General features: G+C 39.7%; 1 protein-coding gene across 8 annotated transcripts in view; it reads right to left on the bottom strand.

Annotated features, from left to right (window-relative positions):
- GHR (growth hormone receptor) overlaps nt 1-22,827 on the bottom strand; it is a 160,082-nt gene that overhangs the window by 62,663 nt on the left and 74,592 nt on the right. For 5 of the 8 annotated variants that reach the window (XM_064642290.1, XM_064642289.1, XM_064642295.1 and 2 more), the window contains 2 exons: nt 20,258-20,342; nt 7,676-7,755 (listed from right to left, as the gene is read on the bottom strand). In XM_064642290.1, coding sequence (XP_064498360.1) covers nt 7,676-7,745 — 70 coding nt within the window. In that variant the 5' untranslated portion in view covers nt 7,746-7,755; nt 20,258-20,342. Of the gene's footprint in view, nt 1-1,510; nt 1,613-7,675; nt 7,756-20,257; nt 20,343-22,827 lie in introns of those variants that run through there. The other 3 variants (XM_064642292.1, XM_064642293.1, XM_064642296.1) reach the window with 2 other exon arrangements.

The following is a 22,827-nucleotide window of genomic DNA, read 5'->3' as shown; positions in this document are numbered from 1 at the left end:
CACCTGAGTACCAGTACCTACGCTTGAGTGGGTGAGTTGCCAAGGTTGGAAACAGGCAACCAGGGGAGTCTCTGGACCAAGAATTCCTCAAGGCTGGACCTAGGCATCCTTCAGATGGTGGCTTCAGTTCCAGAACTATCCAGCTGTGCTGGAAGTTCTGCTGCAACCCTGAAAACATCTGGTTCTGCTGCAGGTGGTGACCAGTTCAAAGGCTTTAGAGTCCCTCTGTGTGACTCAAAAATGGCATCTTGTGAACTCCTATCCTAAAACATTTCTCTTCCACTTCTGATCCCTTGGAACAGCTGGAGAGAACACCAAGTTGTGCCAAAATATTGCTGAGATGCACACAATGCTTCTTTCCTCTATACTGGTAGGAACTAGGTCTGTTCAATGACAGCTCTCCAACTTCCAGTCACACTTTAACTCGTCTTCCAGTCCAATCCCCACTGTCACTTTCAAAGAGCACAGCATGAAAAGAGAAGGTGCAACACTGCAACATTGCAAACAGTCTCCTGGTTCTAAAAATCTCTTGTATTTTAAATCAGGCAGTGCAAGTTACAGCACAATTATTGCATCATTTAAATCGATGATAAAGTTAACCCTTTTCATGACCATTTAATTCTGTGCTATGAATATGAAGCAACTAGGGGTTCTTTTTCTTTTTCCAGTTACAAATGGGTGTTATGGAAAGCAATTTGCGCTGTGTGTACTTCACTGTATGAAATGATAACTCATGTAATATGCTTTTATAATATAGATTAGTGTTTATTTGCTTGAGCTAGTTTTCCCTCCCCTGCTGCAGAATCAGTTAATATTAACTGCGTCCTTGGTGCAGAATCAGTTAATATTAACTGCAGTGATTTGGCTAGTGCAATACACAGTGCTTCACTAATTCACAGGAAACACACAACTGCATTTGAAATACAAACTGAAGTGAAAGTGAAAATTATAACTAGAAATTTTTTCACTTGTTAGCTTCTTAGATAGTGGTAACAAACTGCCATGCATGGTTTTGCATCATTTCCATCATCTGATCTTCCTCGTTAAATATACAGACCTAATTGCATGTGTGGACAAAAGTTCATGTTTCAAACTGGCCTCACTCCCCCAAAAGCAAGCCACAAGTGGCCACCATCAGCCAGTGGTTCTGGGTGCAGCTCAGTCCTGGTAAATGAGGAGCAGTTCTGGTTCACAGGAGGACCAGTGTGTGTGTGGGTGGCTTGGCTGCAGGCTGTAAGTTTGCTTGGGAGAGCAAAGATGTATGCTAGGATCAAAAGGTTTGCTGCTGAGAGAGAAAAGGACTAACCTCTCCTTCTGGCTACAGCAGGCACTAACTACTGATGTATAGCTAATTCTTGCAAATTGCCTCAAAACCCAGAAATCAGAGGACAGCAAATCAGCAAGTTTGTGTTTAAAAGGCAAGAAAATACAATGGCAACAAAAGAGCAACGAAGGGAATACACACAATAGCAGGAATATTAAAGATAACAGAGATAACTATGGCATGTACCTTATTTTGCAGGGTGTCTGACTGAAGCTGATTGTCCATAAAGTGTTTTTGGCAGGCTTGTGGGTGAAGATATTCAAAGGCTTGAAAATTCTTCTGTAAGTGCTGGAGTCACAGATATGGTTTAGAGAAAAGGACAAAGGAGAAAAGTCTCTGCAACCCAGGTTAGCCTTTAAACCAGTGGGTCTACTCACTTAAAAGATTAAACACAGACATTTAGGGGCACAGCTTCAGGCCTGAAATACCTGAAAATGTTTTTATTTTCTGAGTTTTCTTAGAAAATACAGCACTGTCTACAATTCATTTTCAGCATATGTTTTCCACTCTTAGAAATCCCAAATCCTTTTCTGTTAAATACAGACAAAGTGAAATCCTTTATTTTCCATGAGAGAGCATAGATACTGCAACATTGGCTCAGACAAATGGCTTATCTGAAATATATACTACTGGCTAGGAAACAAGAGCAGTAAAAGTAACTCAGAAGTGCACTTCCTTGGCCTTCCCTGGAATTTTCTGCTAGTCATCAAAGCCATACCTAATCCCAATGGAAAGTGATGATGGAAATACTATTTTGCTCTCTGCCAAAATGAATCTTCTCTCCAGCCGAAATGGCTTAGCCAGATCGCAGTGGTATAACTTATGCTTCTCTGTGCCAAGTTTTCTGATTCTGGCTCTTGGAATGTCTCTGTAGCAATTTCTTCTACATAACGGAACATATTTCTTCCTCAGAAACACTTAAAACTTCTAGAAATAGGGCAACTACTCTAAAGGCTTTGTTTGTAAGTCGAAGTTTTAAACCCGCATTCTCGACAGTTCTTCGCCTGCCCACGTAAACCAGGATGCACTAAGATGATCACGGTTTTGAACTTTTCTGGTTTTACTGCCAGCTCTGCTTGGACTTATGTTCCACACCTAGTGCATATGATTGAGAAAGTAGGCAACAGAGAGAAGGGCATAGCAAAGACGAACAGATTAGAAGAATTAAGAAGAGAAAACATCCACCATGAACGAATGACTACCAACTGTATTACGGCACTACTATTTACCAAGAGGAGGCAAGAAAATTTGCAGCTTAAGCTAAGGAAGATTCTGCCCTTTAGCCCCTTCTTAACAAGACTAGAATAGCTAATACATGCAAATTATGTCTAGTCTTTCTGATTATCATTAAAAAGAAAAGAATACCTGAGAAATGGCTTGTCATTGCACTGTCTGAAATCTATAAAATTTGAGTTTACAGCCAAGAGTCCACACACTTAATGATCTTTTTTCCTGAATATTTCAAGCCAAGCAATGAGGTCCCTGATACCTCCTGACTCCATGAACTGATGGACAAATTTCCCTCTCCTTGAAGAGAATATGCTGCCATTCAAAGGCACCTTTCTGCTTATTCTGATTCTAATAATTCATTCACATGTCACAGAAGTCTTCAGGCAGTACATGTCTGCTACTTAACTTCATGGTGACAGCAGGAACCCAGCTTTCCTGTCAATCCAGTGAGAAGACCCCCTCACCTTGGCAGTAGCAGAAGACCTACAGCATGTGGCTGAGTAGTGGCTGTAACACTACCCAGAAGAAAGCATGCAGAATCATGCATATTCAAACAAAGCAACTGTAAGAATGAGGCTCAGTTTAAAATGAAGACACTTAAGTTTAGTTCTCTTTATGCCAAGGAGGGCAAAATCCAGTTGCCTAAACATCTGTAGCTATCTCAGACTACCTAGGATACTCTGCCTGCCTTCCAGCTTCTACTTGAACGGGCACAGATGTGCTATCTGCAAGTTTTATTTAGATTTTTGAGTACCTAGAGGATACGCCTATCCTTAGCTGTCCAAGCTCCCAACAGTCAATGGAGAGTTAGTCCATGGAAAACAGTCCATGGAACAAAGAACAGCTGATGGACTTGATTTCATTGCCTGAAAACAGATGCTCAGGTATATATAAGATGCCTGGCCGTAAAGCTTTTATAGAGCTCTTTAAGCTTCTGGCCATTCCAGAATGATGCAGATGTCCTGCAGGTCCCCTGTTATCCTTGCCAAGACATCTGCTCAGGAGTGTCTTTAATGACACTGAAGTCCTATGCATGGGTTATGGATTCAATTTCCAGCTCTGTAATTGGAGCACTGATACACAGTGCACACATATATTTAGATGGTTTAATATGAATATGTAATGCACACAAAGCATCAAAGTACAACAACAGACATCAGCATAACAAAAGGACATTTTGATGGAAATAAAAATTAGATCTGATATATCTCAGAACGGAAAATAATTAATCCTATTTCTTACATAAAAGTTAGGCAAATAGAATATTTGAGCATCATAGATTCATAAAATAATTTTAAAAAGTTGTGATGGGAAAACAAAAACATAAAATAAAATTTAAAACCAGATTAAATGAACAATAAATTCAGGTTTGTAGCTCTTTAAATTGTCATTGTACAAAAGCATTTCACTCAAAATTATTTTTATTGTGCTATCATTAAATATGAATGTCTCTCAAAACCTGTTTCAGAGGATGAATTAACAAAGCTGTAACAGTCTGGAATGAGCTTTGATCTACCATAAGAAAATGATAAAAGGCATTTCCCACTTCTTTTCATTGGGAAGAAATTCATTTTGGAACTGCTTGAGGTTATGTATTGTTTTATTAACTGGGACTAATTCCCAGTTTATTTCTCTATGTCCTTATGTGACCTACACTCCTCAGTTGTAGAAAAGGAACAAGTAGGCAACATTACAACATTTATTTTGCTTCCTAAACATACCGTAGTCTGTGTGTGAAGCAATTCCCCTCCACCACTTCTGATGTCAGCAGATATAGCAAACCAAAATACCCTTGTGAATTATGGATATGTATTTGAAACACCACAGTTACATTAATGTAACATCTCAAACACAATTTATGTTTATATACACAAATATAAACTTTTTTTTTCATGAATGACAATTAATTTTGCACAGATGTAGGTGATCTATTTATGAAGCAGCACTCTTTCTTGTTCATGTACCTCATGAATTAGATTAAACTAAAGTGTTAGAACCACACAATTCCCATCTTCAAAGCAACCCGAACTCTTAGAAGCCTAATTCTGCTGACTTAACAAAAAGTTGTGAAAATGGGCCTTGTGCTTTCCAATCCTGAAGGCACGAAACCCATTTACCTGTGGTAATTACACACCTATTAGAAATTACCTTCCTATTATTGTGGCCTTCACATTTTCTTCCTACCACTATCTCTGTTCTGCCCTTATCAGCATACATCAGGCATCTTGAGGATATGGACAGCATGGGGGGCAGCATCCCTGGTAGAAAGCCTGGCTGCAAATGCTCAGCTCTGAATTACTATCAAAGACCTGCCTGATCACATTCAGCATCACCCTCACAGACAGTGGGCACCCCTGTCACTTCATGCTAGCTGCAGTCTCAGTTTAAGGAGCCAGAAATCCAACCTCTTTGCAAGAGGAGAGCATGAAAAACAAGCTAAATAAAAGGAAAGCCTTCAGCAGAACTGGGCACCAGCCTGGAGACAGCAAATAGGTGATTAAATGTCCAGTATCTAGTCTCAAATGTTACGCAGTTGCCTGGCCAACTGTTGGCCTCACACCCTCGATCCCGCAAGGAGGAAACACGTATGGGATTTCACCCTGTGTCAAGGATGGATCCAATCCCATGATACAGAGCCAGCTTGAAGCACAGGCTCTTGTAAGGCTGAAACTAAGCTTTGTTTACTTTCAAGACACAAAAGCCTCCCATGTACAAGTCTATATTATACTGGTTCCATAACAGATGGAAATACAACTACTGAAGTGAATTCTTTAGAGAACCATGTCATCATAGATCCAGTCCCCCTGGCAGTGAATCAGATATGGTACAGGTATGGAGGACATTTAAGTTTATAGGAAGGCCTCAGCAAGACTGTGCTGGGTAGAGCTCCATAAGATCGTCAGGATTCATCACCCGAGTAACTGGATGCTCACAATGACTTCTGCAGGTATGAGCACATTCACATGGAAAAAAAAAAGAACGAAACATCTAACAAACAGTTCTCATCTAATACTCTGTCCTAAATCATGCAAATAAAGCAAATGGGTGTTCTTTCATGCTGTTACCTCAAATATTTCTGTTCAACTTATACTTTCTTGTCTGACACTCTCAGCCGAGCACGTGCCCTACTCAGAATAGATGTGTTACAGCATTAGAAGCAAGTTAGTCATCAGAAATCACCAAACGAAGCTCTATCCCCTTCACACATACAATGCTTTAATAATGCAACAAATCAGGACATATATATTTAGTGCTATACCTTGTACTTAAGCACAGAAACACTGAAAATGTTCCTAATTTTTTGGTTCTGAAGGTAATCTCATGGAAGCTACTATTTTATCAGTATAGACAAAGTCACACAAAGATGATACTGTGGTCAAGTTTTATTTATAACAGATTTTTACTGCATATCTGGACCACAGCTCATCTGCCAAGGATCATAAAATCCTCATATGCCCTTAAAACTTGGGAGAGAAATCAGTTGGTCCAGCAGACTGCACTGGGGCAGGGATTATTTTTTCTGTTGAATGAATCTATTGTAAAATGCAGACACAGTGGGGGAAAGAGTCAACTCAGGACACATTTATTTTTGTTCTACTGACCATTCTGTAGTGGCAATGAACAAAAGCTGGTAACACTTAAAGAAAAAGCCTTAACTAGCAAGGGAGGAGACAGTCTTATAGATTCTCTTCCTGATAACGCAGAGGACAAGCACTGGAGCCACACACATAGAAGTAAATAAACAGAAACTTGTGTTTTCTCTCTCCAAACCTGTTTGTTAATAAACAAAATGAATTTTATGGAAGAATCACCTGAGAACTGATCATCTGAGTTTTAATTATTTTTTATTTCAGCTTAATGTCTCCTTTAACATCAAAGTAACACCCCTGATGTCTCTCCAGTGCTTCTGCAAATATAGATACCTAGAAATTTGAAGTATGCAACTCCAAAAAAATACAGAACTGTATCAGAACAAAGGAGGATGGTTATACCTTTAAACTGTAGAACAGTTATGACTACAGGCAACTATGCCACAGCCCTTTGGTTTAGTACCATATTTTACACCTAACAGTAGAAAGGCTAATGAAACATGACTTGCAACCCTGGAAATGTTTAATTTGCATTCAGTAACATGCAAGTATGGAGCTAAATTTAAAAAGAAGAAATGGAAAGATGTCAGAAATTCTCACTGAAAATTGTACCAGTTTATTTGCACTTTGCTGTGGAAGCTGTTTTCATCCTATTTTTTAAAAAATTACTCATCAAACTGCTGTCTTGGACTGGTTCTGCTAACATGGATTTTGGCTAGGGAGTCAGGAGGGGCACCTGCCTACAGAGCCACTTGGCTGCAGCTGCTCTGTAGCTCTGGAAGAGGCAGTGACACATTTGCATAAAATCAGTTATTATGGAAAACTGTTACTGTCTTTGTTCTGAAGACCTGAACAGGACAGAGACAACCAGGTTTTAAGTTGCACTTCTTTACATAACTGGAGCATAACAAGCATAAGCAGATCAGTTTTACACAACATGAAAGTTCCACTGGATTTTATGGGAATTTTTGTTAAATAAGTTAAAGACTAGTCCAGCTGGCTGGTTGAAGGTACACGGTTTTTTTAAAATCCATTTTATAACCTCTATTCAAGAATTTGTAAGTGTATTTCTTATGAAACTTTATTGGCCAGAGATCCAAAGTGTACAGTCTTTAAATGCTTCCTCTGTATCTCCAAATAGTCCTATATTTAAAATATGAATATACTAGAAGACTTGTTAAAGAAAAAAACCCACTAGTTCATATAAGAAAATGAAATCCCATACAATTATTTCATAACTTCAATACCTGAGCAAAGAAAATTGAGGTATCTAACACCAACAATGATCCAGCCTGCTCACACATCAAAAACTGTCTATGAAATTCACCTTCATTCTGCAACGTTTCAATTTCATCCACTACATTTACAAAAGATTAACTGATGTATTTTTCACATTTCACATTATGTACCTGTGTTACTGCAATCAAGAAAGCTGCACAGTCATGAAAAATTGAATATAAAAATACTGTTTATATAAAATTATATATATGTGTACACACACAAAGGCATGGAAAGGTATCATAAAACTTACCATCACTTGTAGAAAGTGAGTCATTTGCACAGATCAGTGCCAAAGTAAACAGCAAATGCCAAAGATCCATACTTCTAATTCTGTAATAACAAAAGACAGTGGAAGAGTTTCTTTATAAACAAATATTACTAACATGATATGACATTTAAACTATTATCTAGTTTTATTGAATTTCTGATTGGATTTAAACCATAAGTATATTTAGTTTATGGTTTATTGCCTCATAAAGTAGTACATCATCTTGCAGTCTAGGACAGAGAGTATATACTATATTTACAAGACAACTAGCTTATGCATTTGTAGTTCATTTAATATTGAGAGAGGAAAAAAACAAGTATTGTCAATCTCTAGACTGCTTCCAGGGAGTGGCCACATGGGGATGGATCCCAGTGACTAGCACAGGTTAAATGTGAAAGTAGGAAAAGAACTGTACTCCTTCAGGGAACAAACATGTGATGATCCCCTTTCCAATTAATGCTCCTGTGAAGCTGTATTTATCTTCCCCGGACAAGGACAACCCTTCTCAAGTCTACAACTACATGCAGTAAAGCTGAGAGAAGTGATGCAGTTCCACAGGCCAGCTCCCACACCAGAAATGGCTGTTAGCAGAAAAGCACCTTCTCTGTGCCTATGGCCACTGCCTGTGGCAGGCAGCACGCCAGGAGCAGAGAGGGCAGCAGCAGTTGTGGGGCTCCAATAATGAGAGTAACCCAGGCTAATTCTCTGATCTGCTCCTTACTGGCACCCTGCACCTGTCTCGGTGCCCCCGCTCAGCCACTCTGCTCTTGGGGGGCTGCCCTGGAGACTGTCTCACTTTTACCTATGTCATTTCTGAGAGAGAACCTTCTGATGGAGACCTGAGCACACCCACTGAAGCCTTTACAATCTGCAAGCATTCAAACCCTTAAAATCCTAGCATAAACCAACAAGCCTTTACAGCTTCCCCCAAAAGCACACTCCTCCTTTTACCTAATTCACCTGTGCCACACACACACATCCTACAACCCCATCACATGATCCTGTTTTGAGGCACTACTTTGCTCCTGCCATTATCACCAAAATCTGGTAACAACAATGAAGGGCAGAAGCTGGTCTGTGCTGGACTTGCAGACAGTGCAGCCTACTGCACAGAATTGTACCTTGCTCCCAAAACCTCATGAGGTGTCCACAGATAGTATGGGGAAAGCATACGTACCATGGTTACGACCCGACCATTTACAACCATAGATGTTACCAGAGATGCTGCAACACAGATGTTAAAATGAGGACTGATGCTGAAACAAGTTAAGAAGCAGTTTTTTGTTCTGTGGCACAAAACTACCAAGATACATTGACACCCCTATTCAATGAGACAGCAGAGAGAGAGAATACTAGCTCCACTTTCACATTTGACAGTAAATCCATATGACAGACCTTGATTCTATGTTGGACTGTTTTTAATTAGAGATTTGCTTTCTTTATCTAAAAGGAGATTAAATCACAAGTGTCCAAACAACATGTTACAATCTCTAAGTGTGTGTTACCAATTTACAACTCATGCTATCAAATTTCTGTGTCAAAAACTAGTCAGTTTCCTAGTAGAGTTAGCAAAGTTTGAATTAGGTTAAAAACTGTAAAATGCAAGGATGCAGAGTACGTAAAACATGGTAATGCTGAATTTAAAAGGTAATTCCCTCAATTTTCTTACCCTAAGAGAACAGAATGAATAACACTACAGAAATCAAAACCATTACGAACTCCAGATTTCTCATTCATGCTGTTCCGTACAAAACTTGAAAATCAGAAGGTATTTCTCACATCCTCATTAATGCCACTGCTTAATAATTCTCATGTTTCAGGCTCGGCATAGGAGGCATTTATTCAAACTGCTCTAGACTAGCAATGCCTAAGCCAGACCTGCAAAGGGAAACCAGGAGATGCTCCCTACTGCACCCACATCAGGGCAAGGATGCCCAGCAGCACTACCCAGGCAAACTTGGGCCAGCCTAAGTAAGCGTGGGCCAGCTACATGGAGAGAGGAGCTGGAGGAGCTCTGTGGACTGACCAGGCAGGGACTAGCAGGGCCTTCCCCTAGCCAAGCAGACACGGGTCTCTCCAATGGTGACTCCCCTGTTCTCAGTGGACAGGGAGGAAAGAAGGGGTACAGAAATGCGTTAGTGAGGATTCAGGGCACTGTGGGAGTGAGGCAGCCTGGGGGGCAGGACCAGGAGCAGTGACAGCTGCAGCTGCTGGAGTGCACAGAGCTGGGAAAAAGTTAATAAAGTAAATCACAGGCCAAAAATCCTCCTCTCAGAGAGATCCACTGGCACAGCATGAAGTTCATCTGAGATCAGCTACATTTTCAGCTAGCTCAACTGGTCCTCCTGCTTCATCTGTACTCTTGTTTAAAGGATCCTCATTGTCTCTTTTTCATAAATCTTCCACAAAAATATGTCTCTGTATTTGCCAATTCCCCTCTTATTACACAATTTACTCACTGTCAAACAGTCTTCCCTCCCCCTCAGCCCTTCCACTTTCTCCCTGAAGTTTTGTGTTCTCTTTCACAGGCCTGAGCACAATGTCACTTTATTTACAAACCTCCTGCTCTCTGCCTGTCACAGTACCCAGTTATCCCATGATGCCTCCATATTCACATTTTCCTGTTCTCCCATGTCCGCCAGCCCTGCTAATCTTCCTACCACTCTTCTCCAAGCTTTCCTACTTCTTCCTGGCTAGTAACAGCACAAGAAAAGCCTGAACTCTCACAGGAGTTCTCCTGTGACACTAAATGTCATCTGAGTTCATCATTCTGAGCACACCATTTCATTTTCATAACTGCACGGGACCAGGATTGGCTCTCATGTGCAGCTGTCACAGCACAGCTATTCCCTCCATCCCTGCACCCCTGACTGGCGGCCATCTCAGCTTCCTTCCAGGAAGAGTGGGTTGACAGCTGGAGTGCCAACCTAGGAGCCTGGAAACACATCACAGAGGTCAACAAACATGCTGCACTTCAGTAAGGTCTTGCTACTGAAGTTGAAAACAATTCCATTCCAGTACTGCTGTTCCTCTTGAGCTGGCAGACTTGTTTACATACCTGCATGAAGTGAACTCCACAGGAAACTGTTCCAGTTAAAATTAATCCATAAACATTTATTGTAACGAACCTGTTTGCTAACCAGATTGAACAGGACTCCACAAAGACACGGCCCAGGAGCAGCACCGGGGCAGTACAGACATGGGAGTAAGCAATGAGTGTGGAGGGGAGAACACAGCTGCCCTTCCCTCCTCACCCTTCCCTTCCCTGGTCAGCCACAGAGCTTGAATAAAACAACTGAAACAGGGCACAGGATTAATTTGCATTCCTAAACCTTAAATATTATCAAAATTGCTGCTTCATCCCTTGCCTTTTTGCTAGTAAAATGTAGTATAGAAACAAATTATGCTCCTTCAGTGGATTCTCATAAATACAACATCTTAGCAAGACAAAACAAAGTGTCTCTATTCTGCCTAAAACCATATGGGATCTTCCACTGCATTATCCATCCAGACAAGTTGTGTCATTGAAAAATATCCAGCTAGTGTACTCTGAACATACCCAATATGGACAGGACTGAGCTCAAGAACAGTAACTTCTCTCATCTGAAAACATGGATGCATCAAGCTACGCCCTTTGTGCAACGGCCTCTGTAAAGTGCAAGTTGTGCTACATCCTTGAAGCTCAAACTGAGAGTCCCTGGAATAGGGCTTGTACTCCAGGCCTCACTCAGGCAAATGGAGTCTGCAAGGGGTGTGAAGCATCAGCGACTACGTCTGTGCATCCAGCACAAATACCAAAAGCTCTGCTGGGCTGCAGTTATGATGACCACTTCTAGTGGTATCTGAGGTCAAGAGACATCTACACTACCACAGCTCCAGTCTTGTGGGAGAAAATCTGGTGCAAAGCAGGAGGTGTCCCATCATGATACCACTTTTGGTGGTTCAGAATAAATATTTTGAGAGAAGGGTCCTATGAAGTCCTACCTGCACCACCATCAGACAACCACTGCCTTGCAGAAAGTTCTCTCACAAATCCATCCCATAACCACCTGCTGCCCTTCCCCTAAGACACTCTTGAAAACCTGCTGTCAACAGAACAGTATTGTCCAGAGGCTTCAGTGTTAACTTAGCAAGAGACAGCTTCCCTGTAGGCATTAGGACAAAATTGACCTTTCATAATCTAGTACTATCTACCTCCCAACATCTACCTCATATGCATATGAAAGACAAATGCCACTTTTAAAATCTCTCTTATTTAACAGAAAAAAATAATTCAGTGTTTGTAATACACTCTATTCTAAAGAATAATAGTCTATATCCTACCAAACTCCAGCAGCTTGTAAGAATGAAGAGAGCTAAAATCAGGGAGATAAAAAAAAAATTACAGCAGCTGACTGTCTTCAAGCCAGCTGAAACTTGACCACAGAAACATTTGGCTAGAGGTCAGCTCAGGCTAATTGCTTCAGTACGGAAAGGGAGCCAGGAGTTATAAAAAGGATAAAAAAAAAAATCTTGGCCTTTTTCTATAGCAATGTTGGAGTAAGGTCAATCACAACTGAATTTAAACACGACATCTCTCCAGTGGGATGCGAACATAGCATAAACAGGCAAAACTGGGCTAAGAAACTCCTTGAGAAAAGAAACAGTTTAGTCACAGCATACTGAGTGGTTTGCATCTACTCTGGTCAGGTAAAAATGTTAACACTTGGAGTAAACCATAAGGAGTTCTGCTTATAAACAAAACTTGTTTGAAGTGAGATCTTGACCTTCAGATAGCTCCTGAACCTGAAAGGACCGGAAGGAAGGGGAAGGACAAGGATATTGAACTGCACCTATGAAGGCACTGCTGCTTTTGCTGTCTCCATTAATACAGTACTCCAAATATGAGAGAGTTTTTCCCCTGGTAACATCCTCCAGTTTAGCACTGCTTGCCACAGCAGCACATATGCAGCTAGTACAGAGCCAAAGGCAGCCTCTTTGCTGCAAACCAAATCACAAAATTACTGAGTTAAAGATTAATCTGAAGAGCTTTTCCATACATTGCTGTTTCATCATTCCATCAGGTCACAAACTGGCAAAGGCACAAGAGTGTGCAATGCAGACGAATATACACCAACAGATCCACCACCAAATAAGATCAAATGCTGAGAAGGAAATGGTAACTCCAGGCTCTCAAGGTCTGTCCTGAATCATCTTTATTACAACTACAAAATGCGTATGCACGTACTTGTAAACAATTTTTCTGGGTGAAAGGCCTTTATTTTTCACAGTGTGGACATTTCTTACCATTTATCTCAGGGCAGGACCAGTGACACCAAGGGGTAACCCTTCTGTGCTTGCCTAAAAACATTCACGCCAGTTTGGTCGATCACGCATAGCTGAAATCACTTTGCTTGCTTACCCTCATTCCCCTGAGTGCCAACAGGATGGAGTCATTCTGGAACTGAAATTAGTTTCAGCCCTTCCAATCAACAGAATCTAAAACTGCAGTGGACCTAAAGCCCTCTTCCCTTGCTTGCTGATATTACAGCTTGATTAAGTCATCAGCAGCCCTTGGACAAATGCCTGTTTTTATAGAACCCTTGTCAAAACTATATACTCAGATGTATTAATTATCTCAGTTGATATGAATAACATACCAGTCGCTTACTGTGTGCCACTATCCTGGATACGAAAAGAACAAGGAATGATACCACAGAAGCAGAAATTATGTACGTCAAATAAAAGAAATCCAAAAAACCTCACAAAGGGCAAATTTCAATTAAAAAAAAAAGTCCAAAACCTAACAACAAAAGATAGGCCCACTGGGAAACAATGAAGGACTATAGCATAAAGCTGCATTTATTATGCATGTTTTGATGCAAATTTGAGGACTACTAAAAGGTACAGTGTAATTAGAAACTAAAACTACGGAAATGAGGCTATTTTGTATTATTAATTAGATCTTTATGTAAGCTAATTAATTTATAATAGTTTCAAGTGTGAAAGTGTTAAAATTGCAAACAGAGTCTATTAATTGCTCACTTTGGATTTAGAAAAATTATTTTTCTCCCTACATAAACTTTTAATTTTGGAATAGAGACTATATGAAATCTTCATTTCAACACCCAATTTATTTCTATCTCTATTGTAATAGGCACCTTCAATGCTTTTACTTCAGCTGGTTTCTTTTTCCCATGGACAGATGTGTCAGCTAATACTCTGATTTAAACTGGTAACAGGCCAAATGGTTATCAGTTCTTGGATGTGGTTAAGGAGCCCTTCAGTGAATCCAGACTTTAGACGTTGCTCTGGCCTTGTACTGAAAGCTATTTAAAGTCATACTCCAAAAACTGGGCTAGGAAGTCTCAGGATGGATGGGGCATATGGCCTATCAATTCTTCATTTACAACAAAATCTGTAATACTTTGACAGCAGTAATCTGATGGACGAGGTACAGAGAGAGAGGGGATCTTAGCTGTAAAACCAGTAGATTTCTCCATCAGAACACAATTCCTAAAAGAGGACTGCAGTTACAGTTCTAAGTTTCTGTCTACTACAGACAGAAAATTTTGAACTTGGAAAAGACTTAATTGCTTGTTTGCCTTTCAGCCCCCCCAAACAGACCAAAGTAGCAAAATAGATGCATCTCAGCTGAAAGAAATTGCAACATTTAGCTGCATATCATGCAGATGTGAATTGCTGAGCAGATACTCAGCTTTACATATAATTGTATCATTAAGGAAGAGGATTCAGACCTGTTTAAGAGAATGGTAATTTTTTTTCAGGCTATAAACACTTTCTCAGCGACACTGGTAATTCTTCTGAGGCTTTTCCCACTCCCTTTTTTTTTTAAATTATTATTATTTGGATAAATCATCCAAGGGACAAAATTCTGATCTTCGCTTTGCTATTTGTACAATCAATTGCAAAGAAAAGTGAGAAACTTCCTCTATGTGCGCAGAAGTATATTCTAATATTTTTTTTTAGAAATGTAATGCATCAATTTAATATCAAATATCATGTCAAGAAAGTAAAGAGAAATAGCTGAGTCTGTATCTACAACCAGTACTCTAGTAATCTGTACTAAAAGAACATGGTTTTACTCAAAAACATGTCACATTCAGACTTTACATAAAGAGATTAAATGATTTTTCAAGTGCCGTAAGAAAATTTCATACCAGTATTAAAAAAAAAAACCAAACAAACACAAACCAAAAACTCTTCAGCATCTTGCTAGCAACCAAGTTCAAATCCCATCAGGACTTCATCAGTGTAGACCCAATCCATCAAAGCAGTGAAAGACATCTGATTTTAAACAGGCAAGATTATATATTTAACATGAAAATGTTGCTAAGTAATTCTCCTAGCACTGCCAGATAGCTTAGCACCTACAGAAATTATGAAGAATTTACAGAGCACAGGAATTGTGATGGAAAGCAACGTAAGTGACATCACTGGGAGTTTAGGCTGGAACACGATGGAAAACAAACAGGATTAATCTCATGCTTAAAAATAAATAACCAGCTTATATGTGCTGCTGGATCGTTGATACACAGCAAGCCAGTTCCACTGTTCTAGTTGGCATATTCTTTGCAAGCCTTCTTCTGTGTGCTACTATCTGCCTATCACTCCAATTAGAAAACTACTACCTTGGGCAAATTTAATCAAGCTTCAGCACACATTATAAATAAATACACCTCATCTCTTGAAGCTTTTTTTAACATGAAAATCCTGCTTGCTCTGATTTCATGAAGTGACTCCTTGAGGCCTGGAAGACAGGCTTGGGTTCAAGGTGATTAAAAGGAATTGAAGATGCTTTGTTCAAAAAAGCTCAGTTACTGCCAAACTCAATTTCAAAATTATGAAACTCATGTTGATCTCAGGTGAACCAGAATTTGGTTAGAGATGAGCATTTTTGAACAAAACATCCTCAATTTCTTCTAATCACCTTGAACCCAAACCTGCCTTCCAGGCCTCAAAGAGCAATTGCAGGAAATCAGAGGGAGCAGGGTTTTAATTTTAAATAGCATTTAAATATAACATGCATTTCTTCCAGGAAAAAACATCTTCAAGCAGATGTAAAATTTAAGTTCAAGACCTTGGTATTTACCCTAGACTAATGAAATTACTTAACAGTTCATTACCATAGAACAAATTAATTACATGGTTTAATCGCATGCTAAATTATTCGTATGCTCCTAATCAGATTAAAACTACATAACAGAGCCTGCATGGCATTTAGGAAGTTGTTAACTTTAATACTGCAGTAAGTGAAAGCTAGTTAATGACTGACAAAGCATTTCTGAGTGCATTTCTAGATAGCCACTCAGGACTCCAAGCACTCACATATTTACTATCAATTGGTCCACCTGATAAGATTAATCAGCCTGATAGGTCTAACAGTAATCAGTGCATTTTAAATTAGTGCAGTTTTGTATGTCTTGTAGCTCATATCAATTTAAGAGGTGATGTGTATTGATTTAATCGGCATCTGCAATATGCAGATTAAAGGTAACTTTAAGTCTTGGTTAAACTGATGTAGAGTTGGCATCTGAGCACATCTATTCAATGCAACTGTTTCTCAAAATAACTGCAAGCAAAATTATCTGTTTAAGAAGTTCTGTGTTAATGAGAAGCAGTACGATTGGCTTTCCATTTACTTTATCTGTAAGATCATACCAGCATTGCTTCCTGGCCCTATTCCTGTGGATTTGGTGTTTTAAGTCCACACAAGGAAGAAATACGGGAAGCCTCAAGGAAAGTCTTTTTTCCTGCATTGGAGAGGTCAGAGGATATGTGACATGGGATCCAGGAACAACTTGGAAATAAGAATGATTATTAAAGTGGAGACAAGTGGACTGCGCAGTGGGTGATCAAGCCAGCCTGACATTTAAGGGAAATAAACCAAACAGCCATGCCTAGTAATCTCTAGAGTTGGTGACCTATTAAACACTTACTAGTTTAGCAAGTTTACCTTCTAGTTAATTTTCTGAGTGGGCACTTGCAGCCAGCAGAGCAATACAATGAAGCCTGTCTTCTGGAATGAGTAAGGTAAAGGGAGGTGCCAGGTTGCAGTTAAAAATGAACACTGGAAACTGACAGAGCTTTGTCTTGATTTCCATCACTTCCTCTAAGAAAACTCTACCAATCAAAAAATTAAGAAGGGTCTGCAAAATAAGCCATAGAAACAGACACATTAATTTTAAATGTAATTTGACAGATCTGTTTTTAGAGATGTATTTTAATGATGTCAAACAATATTTTCCACCAGCAAATCCTGAAGCAGTCTGCAGCAGGAGTCAGTGGCATTATCCATTTAACAGACAGGGAAACACAGAGACAATGGGAAGAGGAGCAGCTTGCCTGTATTTACACCACAGCCTAACAGCAGAGTAAGGCATGGACTGCAACCCTCTCCAATGTCTTACCCACCAAAGAATATTACAGTCTTGCAGATATACTGCTAGCCATCTTAGCATCCCAAAATAAAGCTGTAGTGGATTAAAAAAAAACAAACAACCAAATCCAAACCAACAAACTCACGGTTTGCATTAGGACAGAAAGAATTACAATTTAGAGAAAGATCAGTTCATCTGAAACACTTAAGCAACTAGCAACACTTTCTTAATAAGTGTATAGCTCTTTTACAAACAATAGGAACAAACTATGCTCTTTAGCTTCCAGTGTAGTGGAAGTAAACCTCTCCCTCCGCATATATCACTCCTCAAACATCAGACACAAACACAAGGATAGTTCTGCATTGCAACCTTTCCTTTTAGACATCACAGATAAAATATGCAAATTCTGAATTGATATGCTTAAAATGAGATACTCTGCAACACACAGGCGCTACAAAAATCAGAGCTGCTCAGTGCAAAGCTGGCTGGCTGATGGAGAGCGCTCACGTCTGCCTCCACGACTGTTATGACTTCCTCCTCTGCAGGAACTCCATTACAACACCATCTCATTAAAAAAATGAAACTTTGGAGCACATTCAACTGTTCATCAAAACAGAGTAGTGCATTCACAGTTTTCCATTGCTGTTATTGTTATTTTACATAGGACCATGAAGAAACAGATGTTTACAGATAAAATTCCCGTGGTATCAGCCGCTGAGAGCCTCAGCCTTCACCCATAAACACCATTAAGTATTTCTCAGATTCAAACCAGAAGAAAAAAAATCCATACCAAACGAGATCCCAGGACTTACATAAGACACACAGTGCAATAACAAGGAGCAGACTAAAGTGGAGGACCATAGGACTGTAGCTGGAGAGAGTTTTGTAAAACCCTTCTGGGGGCTCTCACGGTCTAGCACAACACCCAACTCCTCTGAAGTCTGACCAGCAGCCTTGTCTCAGTACCCATTTTTATACTGAAATAGGGAGCAAGGCTGCACAGAAACCTGTCAGCAAGTCTTAGGAACTGTCTTCCTCCCTTTAATCAGCACACCAGTAATCATTCTCACATCACTCAGCCCTGGGCTCTGAAAGGCAGTCTCACCAGTGTGGACACTGTCGGTATAGAAGGGAAACAGTATGACTATTCCTTTTTGTGGTTCTTATACTGAATAAATTCAATATCACAGGGAGCTTTACTTCTGGAGAGATCAAAGATTTTCATTTTTATAAAAACTTTACCATGAATAAAAACATTTAATCCTTTTTTTATGTTTAAGAAGTCATTAACGATGATACCATCCTAAAATATGTATAACACTTACCAATCACACTTGAATCATGTGTAAGCAACCATTTCACAATAAGCATGATGACTAACTGCTCTTAGGTTCTACTACAAAGTGTACAGCAGCATTAAATAGATCACTTCTGCATAGATTATATTTTCCCCAACATTACTAAACCTGTGAAATATCACAGCAGATACGAGTTTTCAATTGCCTTGATGCATAAATTAGTCCTGATTTTTAGTTCACTTATTGCATACAAGTTTTTCTTCAGCCATCAGACTTGATAACAGGTGACTAGATTCATACAATAAAAAACGGTCACACTTAAATGCAAAGGGTTTAAACTCTTGCCTGGTAACACATTCTTAACAGCACATCGAATATGACAGCCCCTTGTGAATAACAGCATTTCCAAAGGATTGGGATGCCTTCCTCCCTTCTGAAAGTTCAGAATTATTAGCCTTCATTTACAAACAGGAAACTGAAACACAGCGAGGTTACAGAGGATGACAGAATCCGAGTGAGTCTGTAGTGGAGCTCAAAAGCAAGGCCAGACCCCGAGTCCGAGCTGTGTGCTCCCAGTGCTAGGCACGCTTTTTGCAACTGCTGCTTGCAGAGGAATCAGGAATGGGCAGTTTAGCTAGGGATCAACTGGCTCTCTGGGCACAGAAAGCCAAGAAAACACAGCACAGAAACAGTTTTCTGTATGGTTGTTTTGCCATGTTTCAGCTATAAAATAATAGAAGCCATTCATAAATTGTTTTTCAAGTATGAGAAGGCATGGTAACCACAACAAAAAATGCTTTGGTTAAGGAGGTCCCTAATGACTAAGTTACACCTACTTTACAAGCATTTTTACAAGTAACTTTTTACTATTCTGACCTTATTTTCTCAGTGAAATTGTTTAGGTATAAACAAATCTCCCAAGCAGAGATCCATGGCGCAATGAATGCATCCAGTGTTCTATCATCTGGTTTCAGAAACATTAAGAACATGGATATAGGATAACAAGTTCTATCTATTGGTATTGTAACGAAAGCAAGAAGTATCTAGAACGTCTCTTCTATTTAATGACATTACAATTGTGTACACTTAGACAGGAATAGCCAGTTCAAGTCTCATAAAACTGCTACGGCCCACACATAGCAGCTGTAAAGTCTCATGTAGCAATTTAACACCAGATAACAGCTTTTCAGCTTCATGCCATGAGCAGTCACAGATCTGAATCCCTTACACCACAGTGTATTTCCGTGATCCAAATTTACCCCATTGTATTTTGATTAAGCTTTCAGTAATACATTCTAGATATGAATTAGAACCAAAAGGTGCATTAAAACTACATGTCATTTAAGTGTCATTTAAACCATGATTTGTTATCTACAATGTTTTGCTATGCATTTTCACCTTATCCCTTGCTTGTAAAATACAGACTTTCTTTCTCTATTTTCTTCACGAATGTGTATTTACAAAGTCAGGCAATTAATACCCTAAATGACACTGTAAATGAGAACCATCTCATTAAAATGCAATATAATAATTTTTCTCTGACAATGGCAAATAGCCTTTAAACACTTTTAAGAGTCACCAAGCCCTCTATCTACAAATATTGGCTACTAGAAGTTGACAGAAATGGGCTTGAAGCCATCAATTTAATCAGGATTGAATTTGACAGTGTTAATTCACAGATCTCTATTGTCCTGGGTAATAAAATATGACAATTAGATCCCAATCAGAATTTTGTATACTGCATATTATAATTATCACCTCCTGCAGGAATGAATCATGGGATCTGTGAGGATTATCTGCAGGGCTACAGGCTACTATTGAACCCTCTGCTTAGCCAACATTGGTAATAAAGGCACTCACAGGTAAGATAAAAGTTATCACACTACCTCAAATGTCAGCAGGGGATGGATGATGCTTCACGCCTCCCTCAGCTCAACTGCAATCCGTGACCTTCTCCAGCCATCCCAGCACCTACATGAAAGCAGGAGAAACAGACAAGGGATGAGTTCTGAAACAGCAAAGGTCACCTGCGGTGGGAGGGCAACATAACAAAATCCAAATGGGTGTCCTGGCGCTGCTATGCCTCAGGGAAGGCTATCAGCAGGGCAGTCTGCCTGGCAGCCCTGAGTGCAGCACCTGGGCTTCTCACTCAAACAGCAGCAGTGGCCTGAAAACCCGTGTCACTGAGGGCCTGCCAAGCCACAGGACCCTGTGCTAACCTTGACATTAAAATGCACCAACAGAGATTTAAATGGCAAAGAGACATCAGGGTGACTGACCAACGCTCATTCTTAATGCACATTCCTGCTGAAAATCACCTGCACTGGAACTAATCTCTGAGTCACCCAGAGGATGAGTAGTACCTCACTACTCCTATGACTACTTCAGAGAATAAATTGCAGTGTGGTAACTTATAAACTGATAATTTTAAGAAAATAACATTTCCTTTTTCTCTAAAAGAAAAGTGTCTGAATTTCAGGAAAATGGCATGCTGTTAAAAAAAAAAAAAAGGCAGTACATCACTTGTTATGTTCAGAATTCCTAAGCACATTATCACTGCCATGATATCTGGCACAGCTGCAGCACCCAAAATGGTTTTGAATTAGTAGTACCTCTGTGTTTAACAAAAATAACAGGAATTCAACATGGAACGTTACTTCTTCCCAAAGATGCAAGTCAGCTTTTAAAAGCATTTTAAAAAAGTTGGCCATGGTGCCCACATAATTTGAATAATTCATAATAATCTGGTTTCTAGCGGGTGGGACTATGAAAAGAAGTCCAGATTTCACAGTATCAGACTCTTTAAATTACCACCAAAAAAAAAAAAAAAAAAAGGCAGTCTGCAACACCCCACAAATAACACCTAAAGAAATACTGTGTACATTCGAGGTGCTGGAGCAGGTCCAGAGAAGAGCAACAAGGCTGGTGAAGGGACTCGAGCACAAGTCCTATGAGGAGAGGCTGAGGGAGTTGAGGTTGTTCAGCCTGGAGAAGAGAAGGCTCAGGGGAGACCTCATCACTCTCTACAACTCCCTGAAAGGAGGTTGTAGCCAGGTGGGGGTTGGTCTCTTCTCCCAGGCAACCAGCAGTAGGACAAGAGGGCACAGGCTTAAGCTCTGCCAGAGGACGTTTAGGTTGGATATTAGGAAGAAATTCTTTACAGAGAATTTCAGGTATTGGAATGGGCTGCTCAGGGAAGTGGTGGATTCTCTGTCCCTGGAGGTGTTTAAGATGAGACTGGATGTGGCACTTAGTGCCATGGTCTTGTAACCACAGCAGCGTTGGATCAAGGGTTGGACTTGATGATCTTGGAGGTCTTTTCCAACCCGGCTGATTCTATGATTCAGATAGAATGTTCTGGGGTCACACTGCCATAGCTTTAATAAGACCTTAACAAGAAAAAAGCAACATTTTAAAAGAGAGTTTTCTCTGATTGAGTTAATACTAGCTGAACAAAGAGCAGGAGGAATTTTTTCGCATCCATAGAACTCTCTTCCTTTTAGGTGTATAATTTTAATGTATGGATAAACCACTAAATAATAAATAATGGAAAGCAAAATGTGATTCTGAATGAAAATTTCATTAGTATTTCTCTGGAATCCTTCTCTAGTGCAATATGTAAAAGGCTGTCACCCCTGTTTTTATATTAAAAAAACCAAAACAACACCTACCTAACTACTAAATGAAAAAATCATTGAACTTAAAGAAAAATTAAACATATATTTGAAAAGAACAGAAGGTAACTTTCATGCAAACCCAAAAATAATATATTATTATAAAATGTATCATCCTATGTGTGGTTAGCTGAAGTGAAACCTGAAAGCAGGGGTCCCTCCTGGTTCGCATCATGAAACAAGTGGACTAGACAGGTCTGTACATAGTAAGTCTTTACCCTGTTCTACCCCGTAATATGCACAGCCAAGTGCTATTATGCCAATTTTTTGAAAGTGCCTGCATATATAATTCCACCAGAGTCTTGTTCATTTAATTTCTCATTTTCAAAAGAACTCTGAATTTCAGAGAGAATAACCGATCAGTAAGCCTCTCTTTTCCAAAAATAAAGGGAAAGCTTAGTCTGAAACAAACATAAAGTCTAAGCCAGCTGTTGACTGAAGTAAGCTACCAAGGACTACTGACAAATTCCTGTTACAAAACACTCAGTAGGGCATTAACAAGGGGAAATGACCTTTTAATGACAAAGCAGAATCCTTTTACAACAGGACAAAGAAAATTATTCCAGTAGTCTTTCCAAAATATTTTGAAATCCTGCTCAAGAGCAGAAAAGATCTCTTAGCTACTTTATGGGCAACAAAGGAAAGTGTCCTAACTTCTGATTACCTGATTGTACTCAGAACATTTTGTTTCTCTCTTGGCAGCTGTGACAATGTGCTCCAACCCTTGCCTTTTTCTGCTTGAGCAACAGACACCAGCAGTGGTTGTGATGGCTACATCTGGC

Source organism: Pseudopipra pipra, chromosome Z (genome assembly GCF_036250125.1).
Source record: "Pseudopipra pipra isolate bDixPip1 chromosome Z, bDixPip1.hap1, whole genome shotgun sequence".
NCBI classification, from domain to species: Eukaryota; Metazoa; Chordata; class Aves; order Passeriformes; family Pipridae; genus Pseudopipra; species Pseudopipra pipra.
Note: the sequence above shows the minus strand (reverse complement) of the source record. Positions and strands in the feature narration are given on the sequence as shown.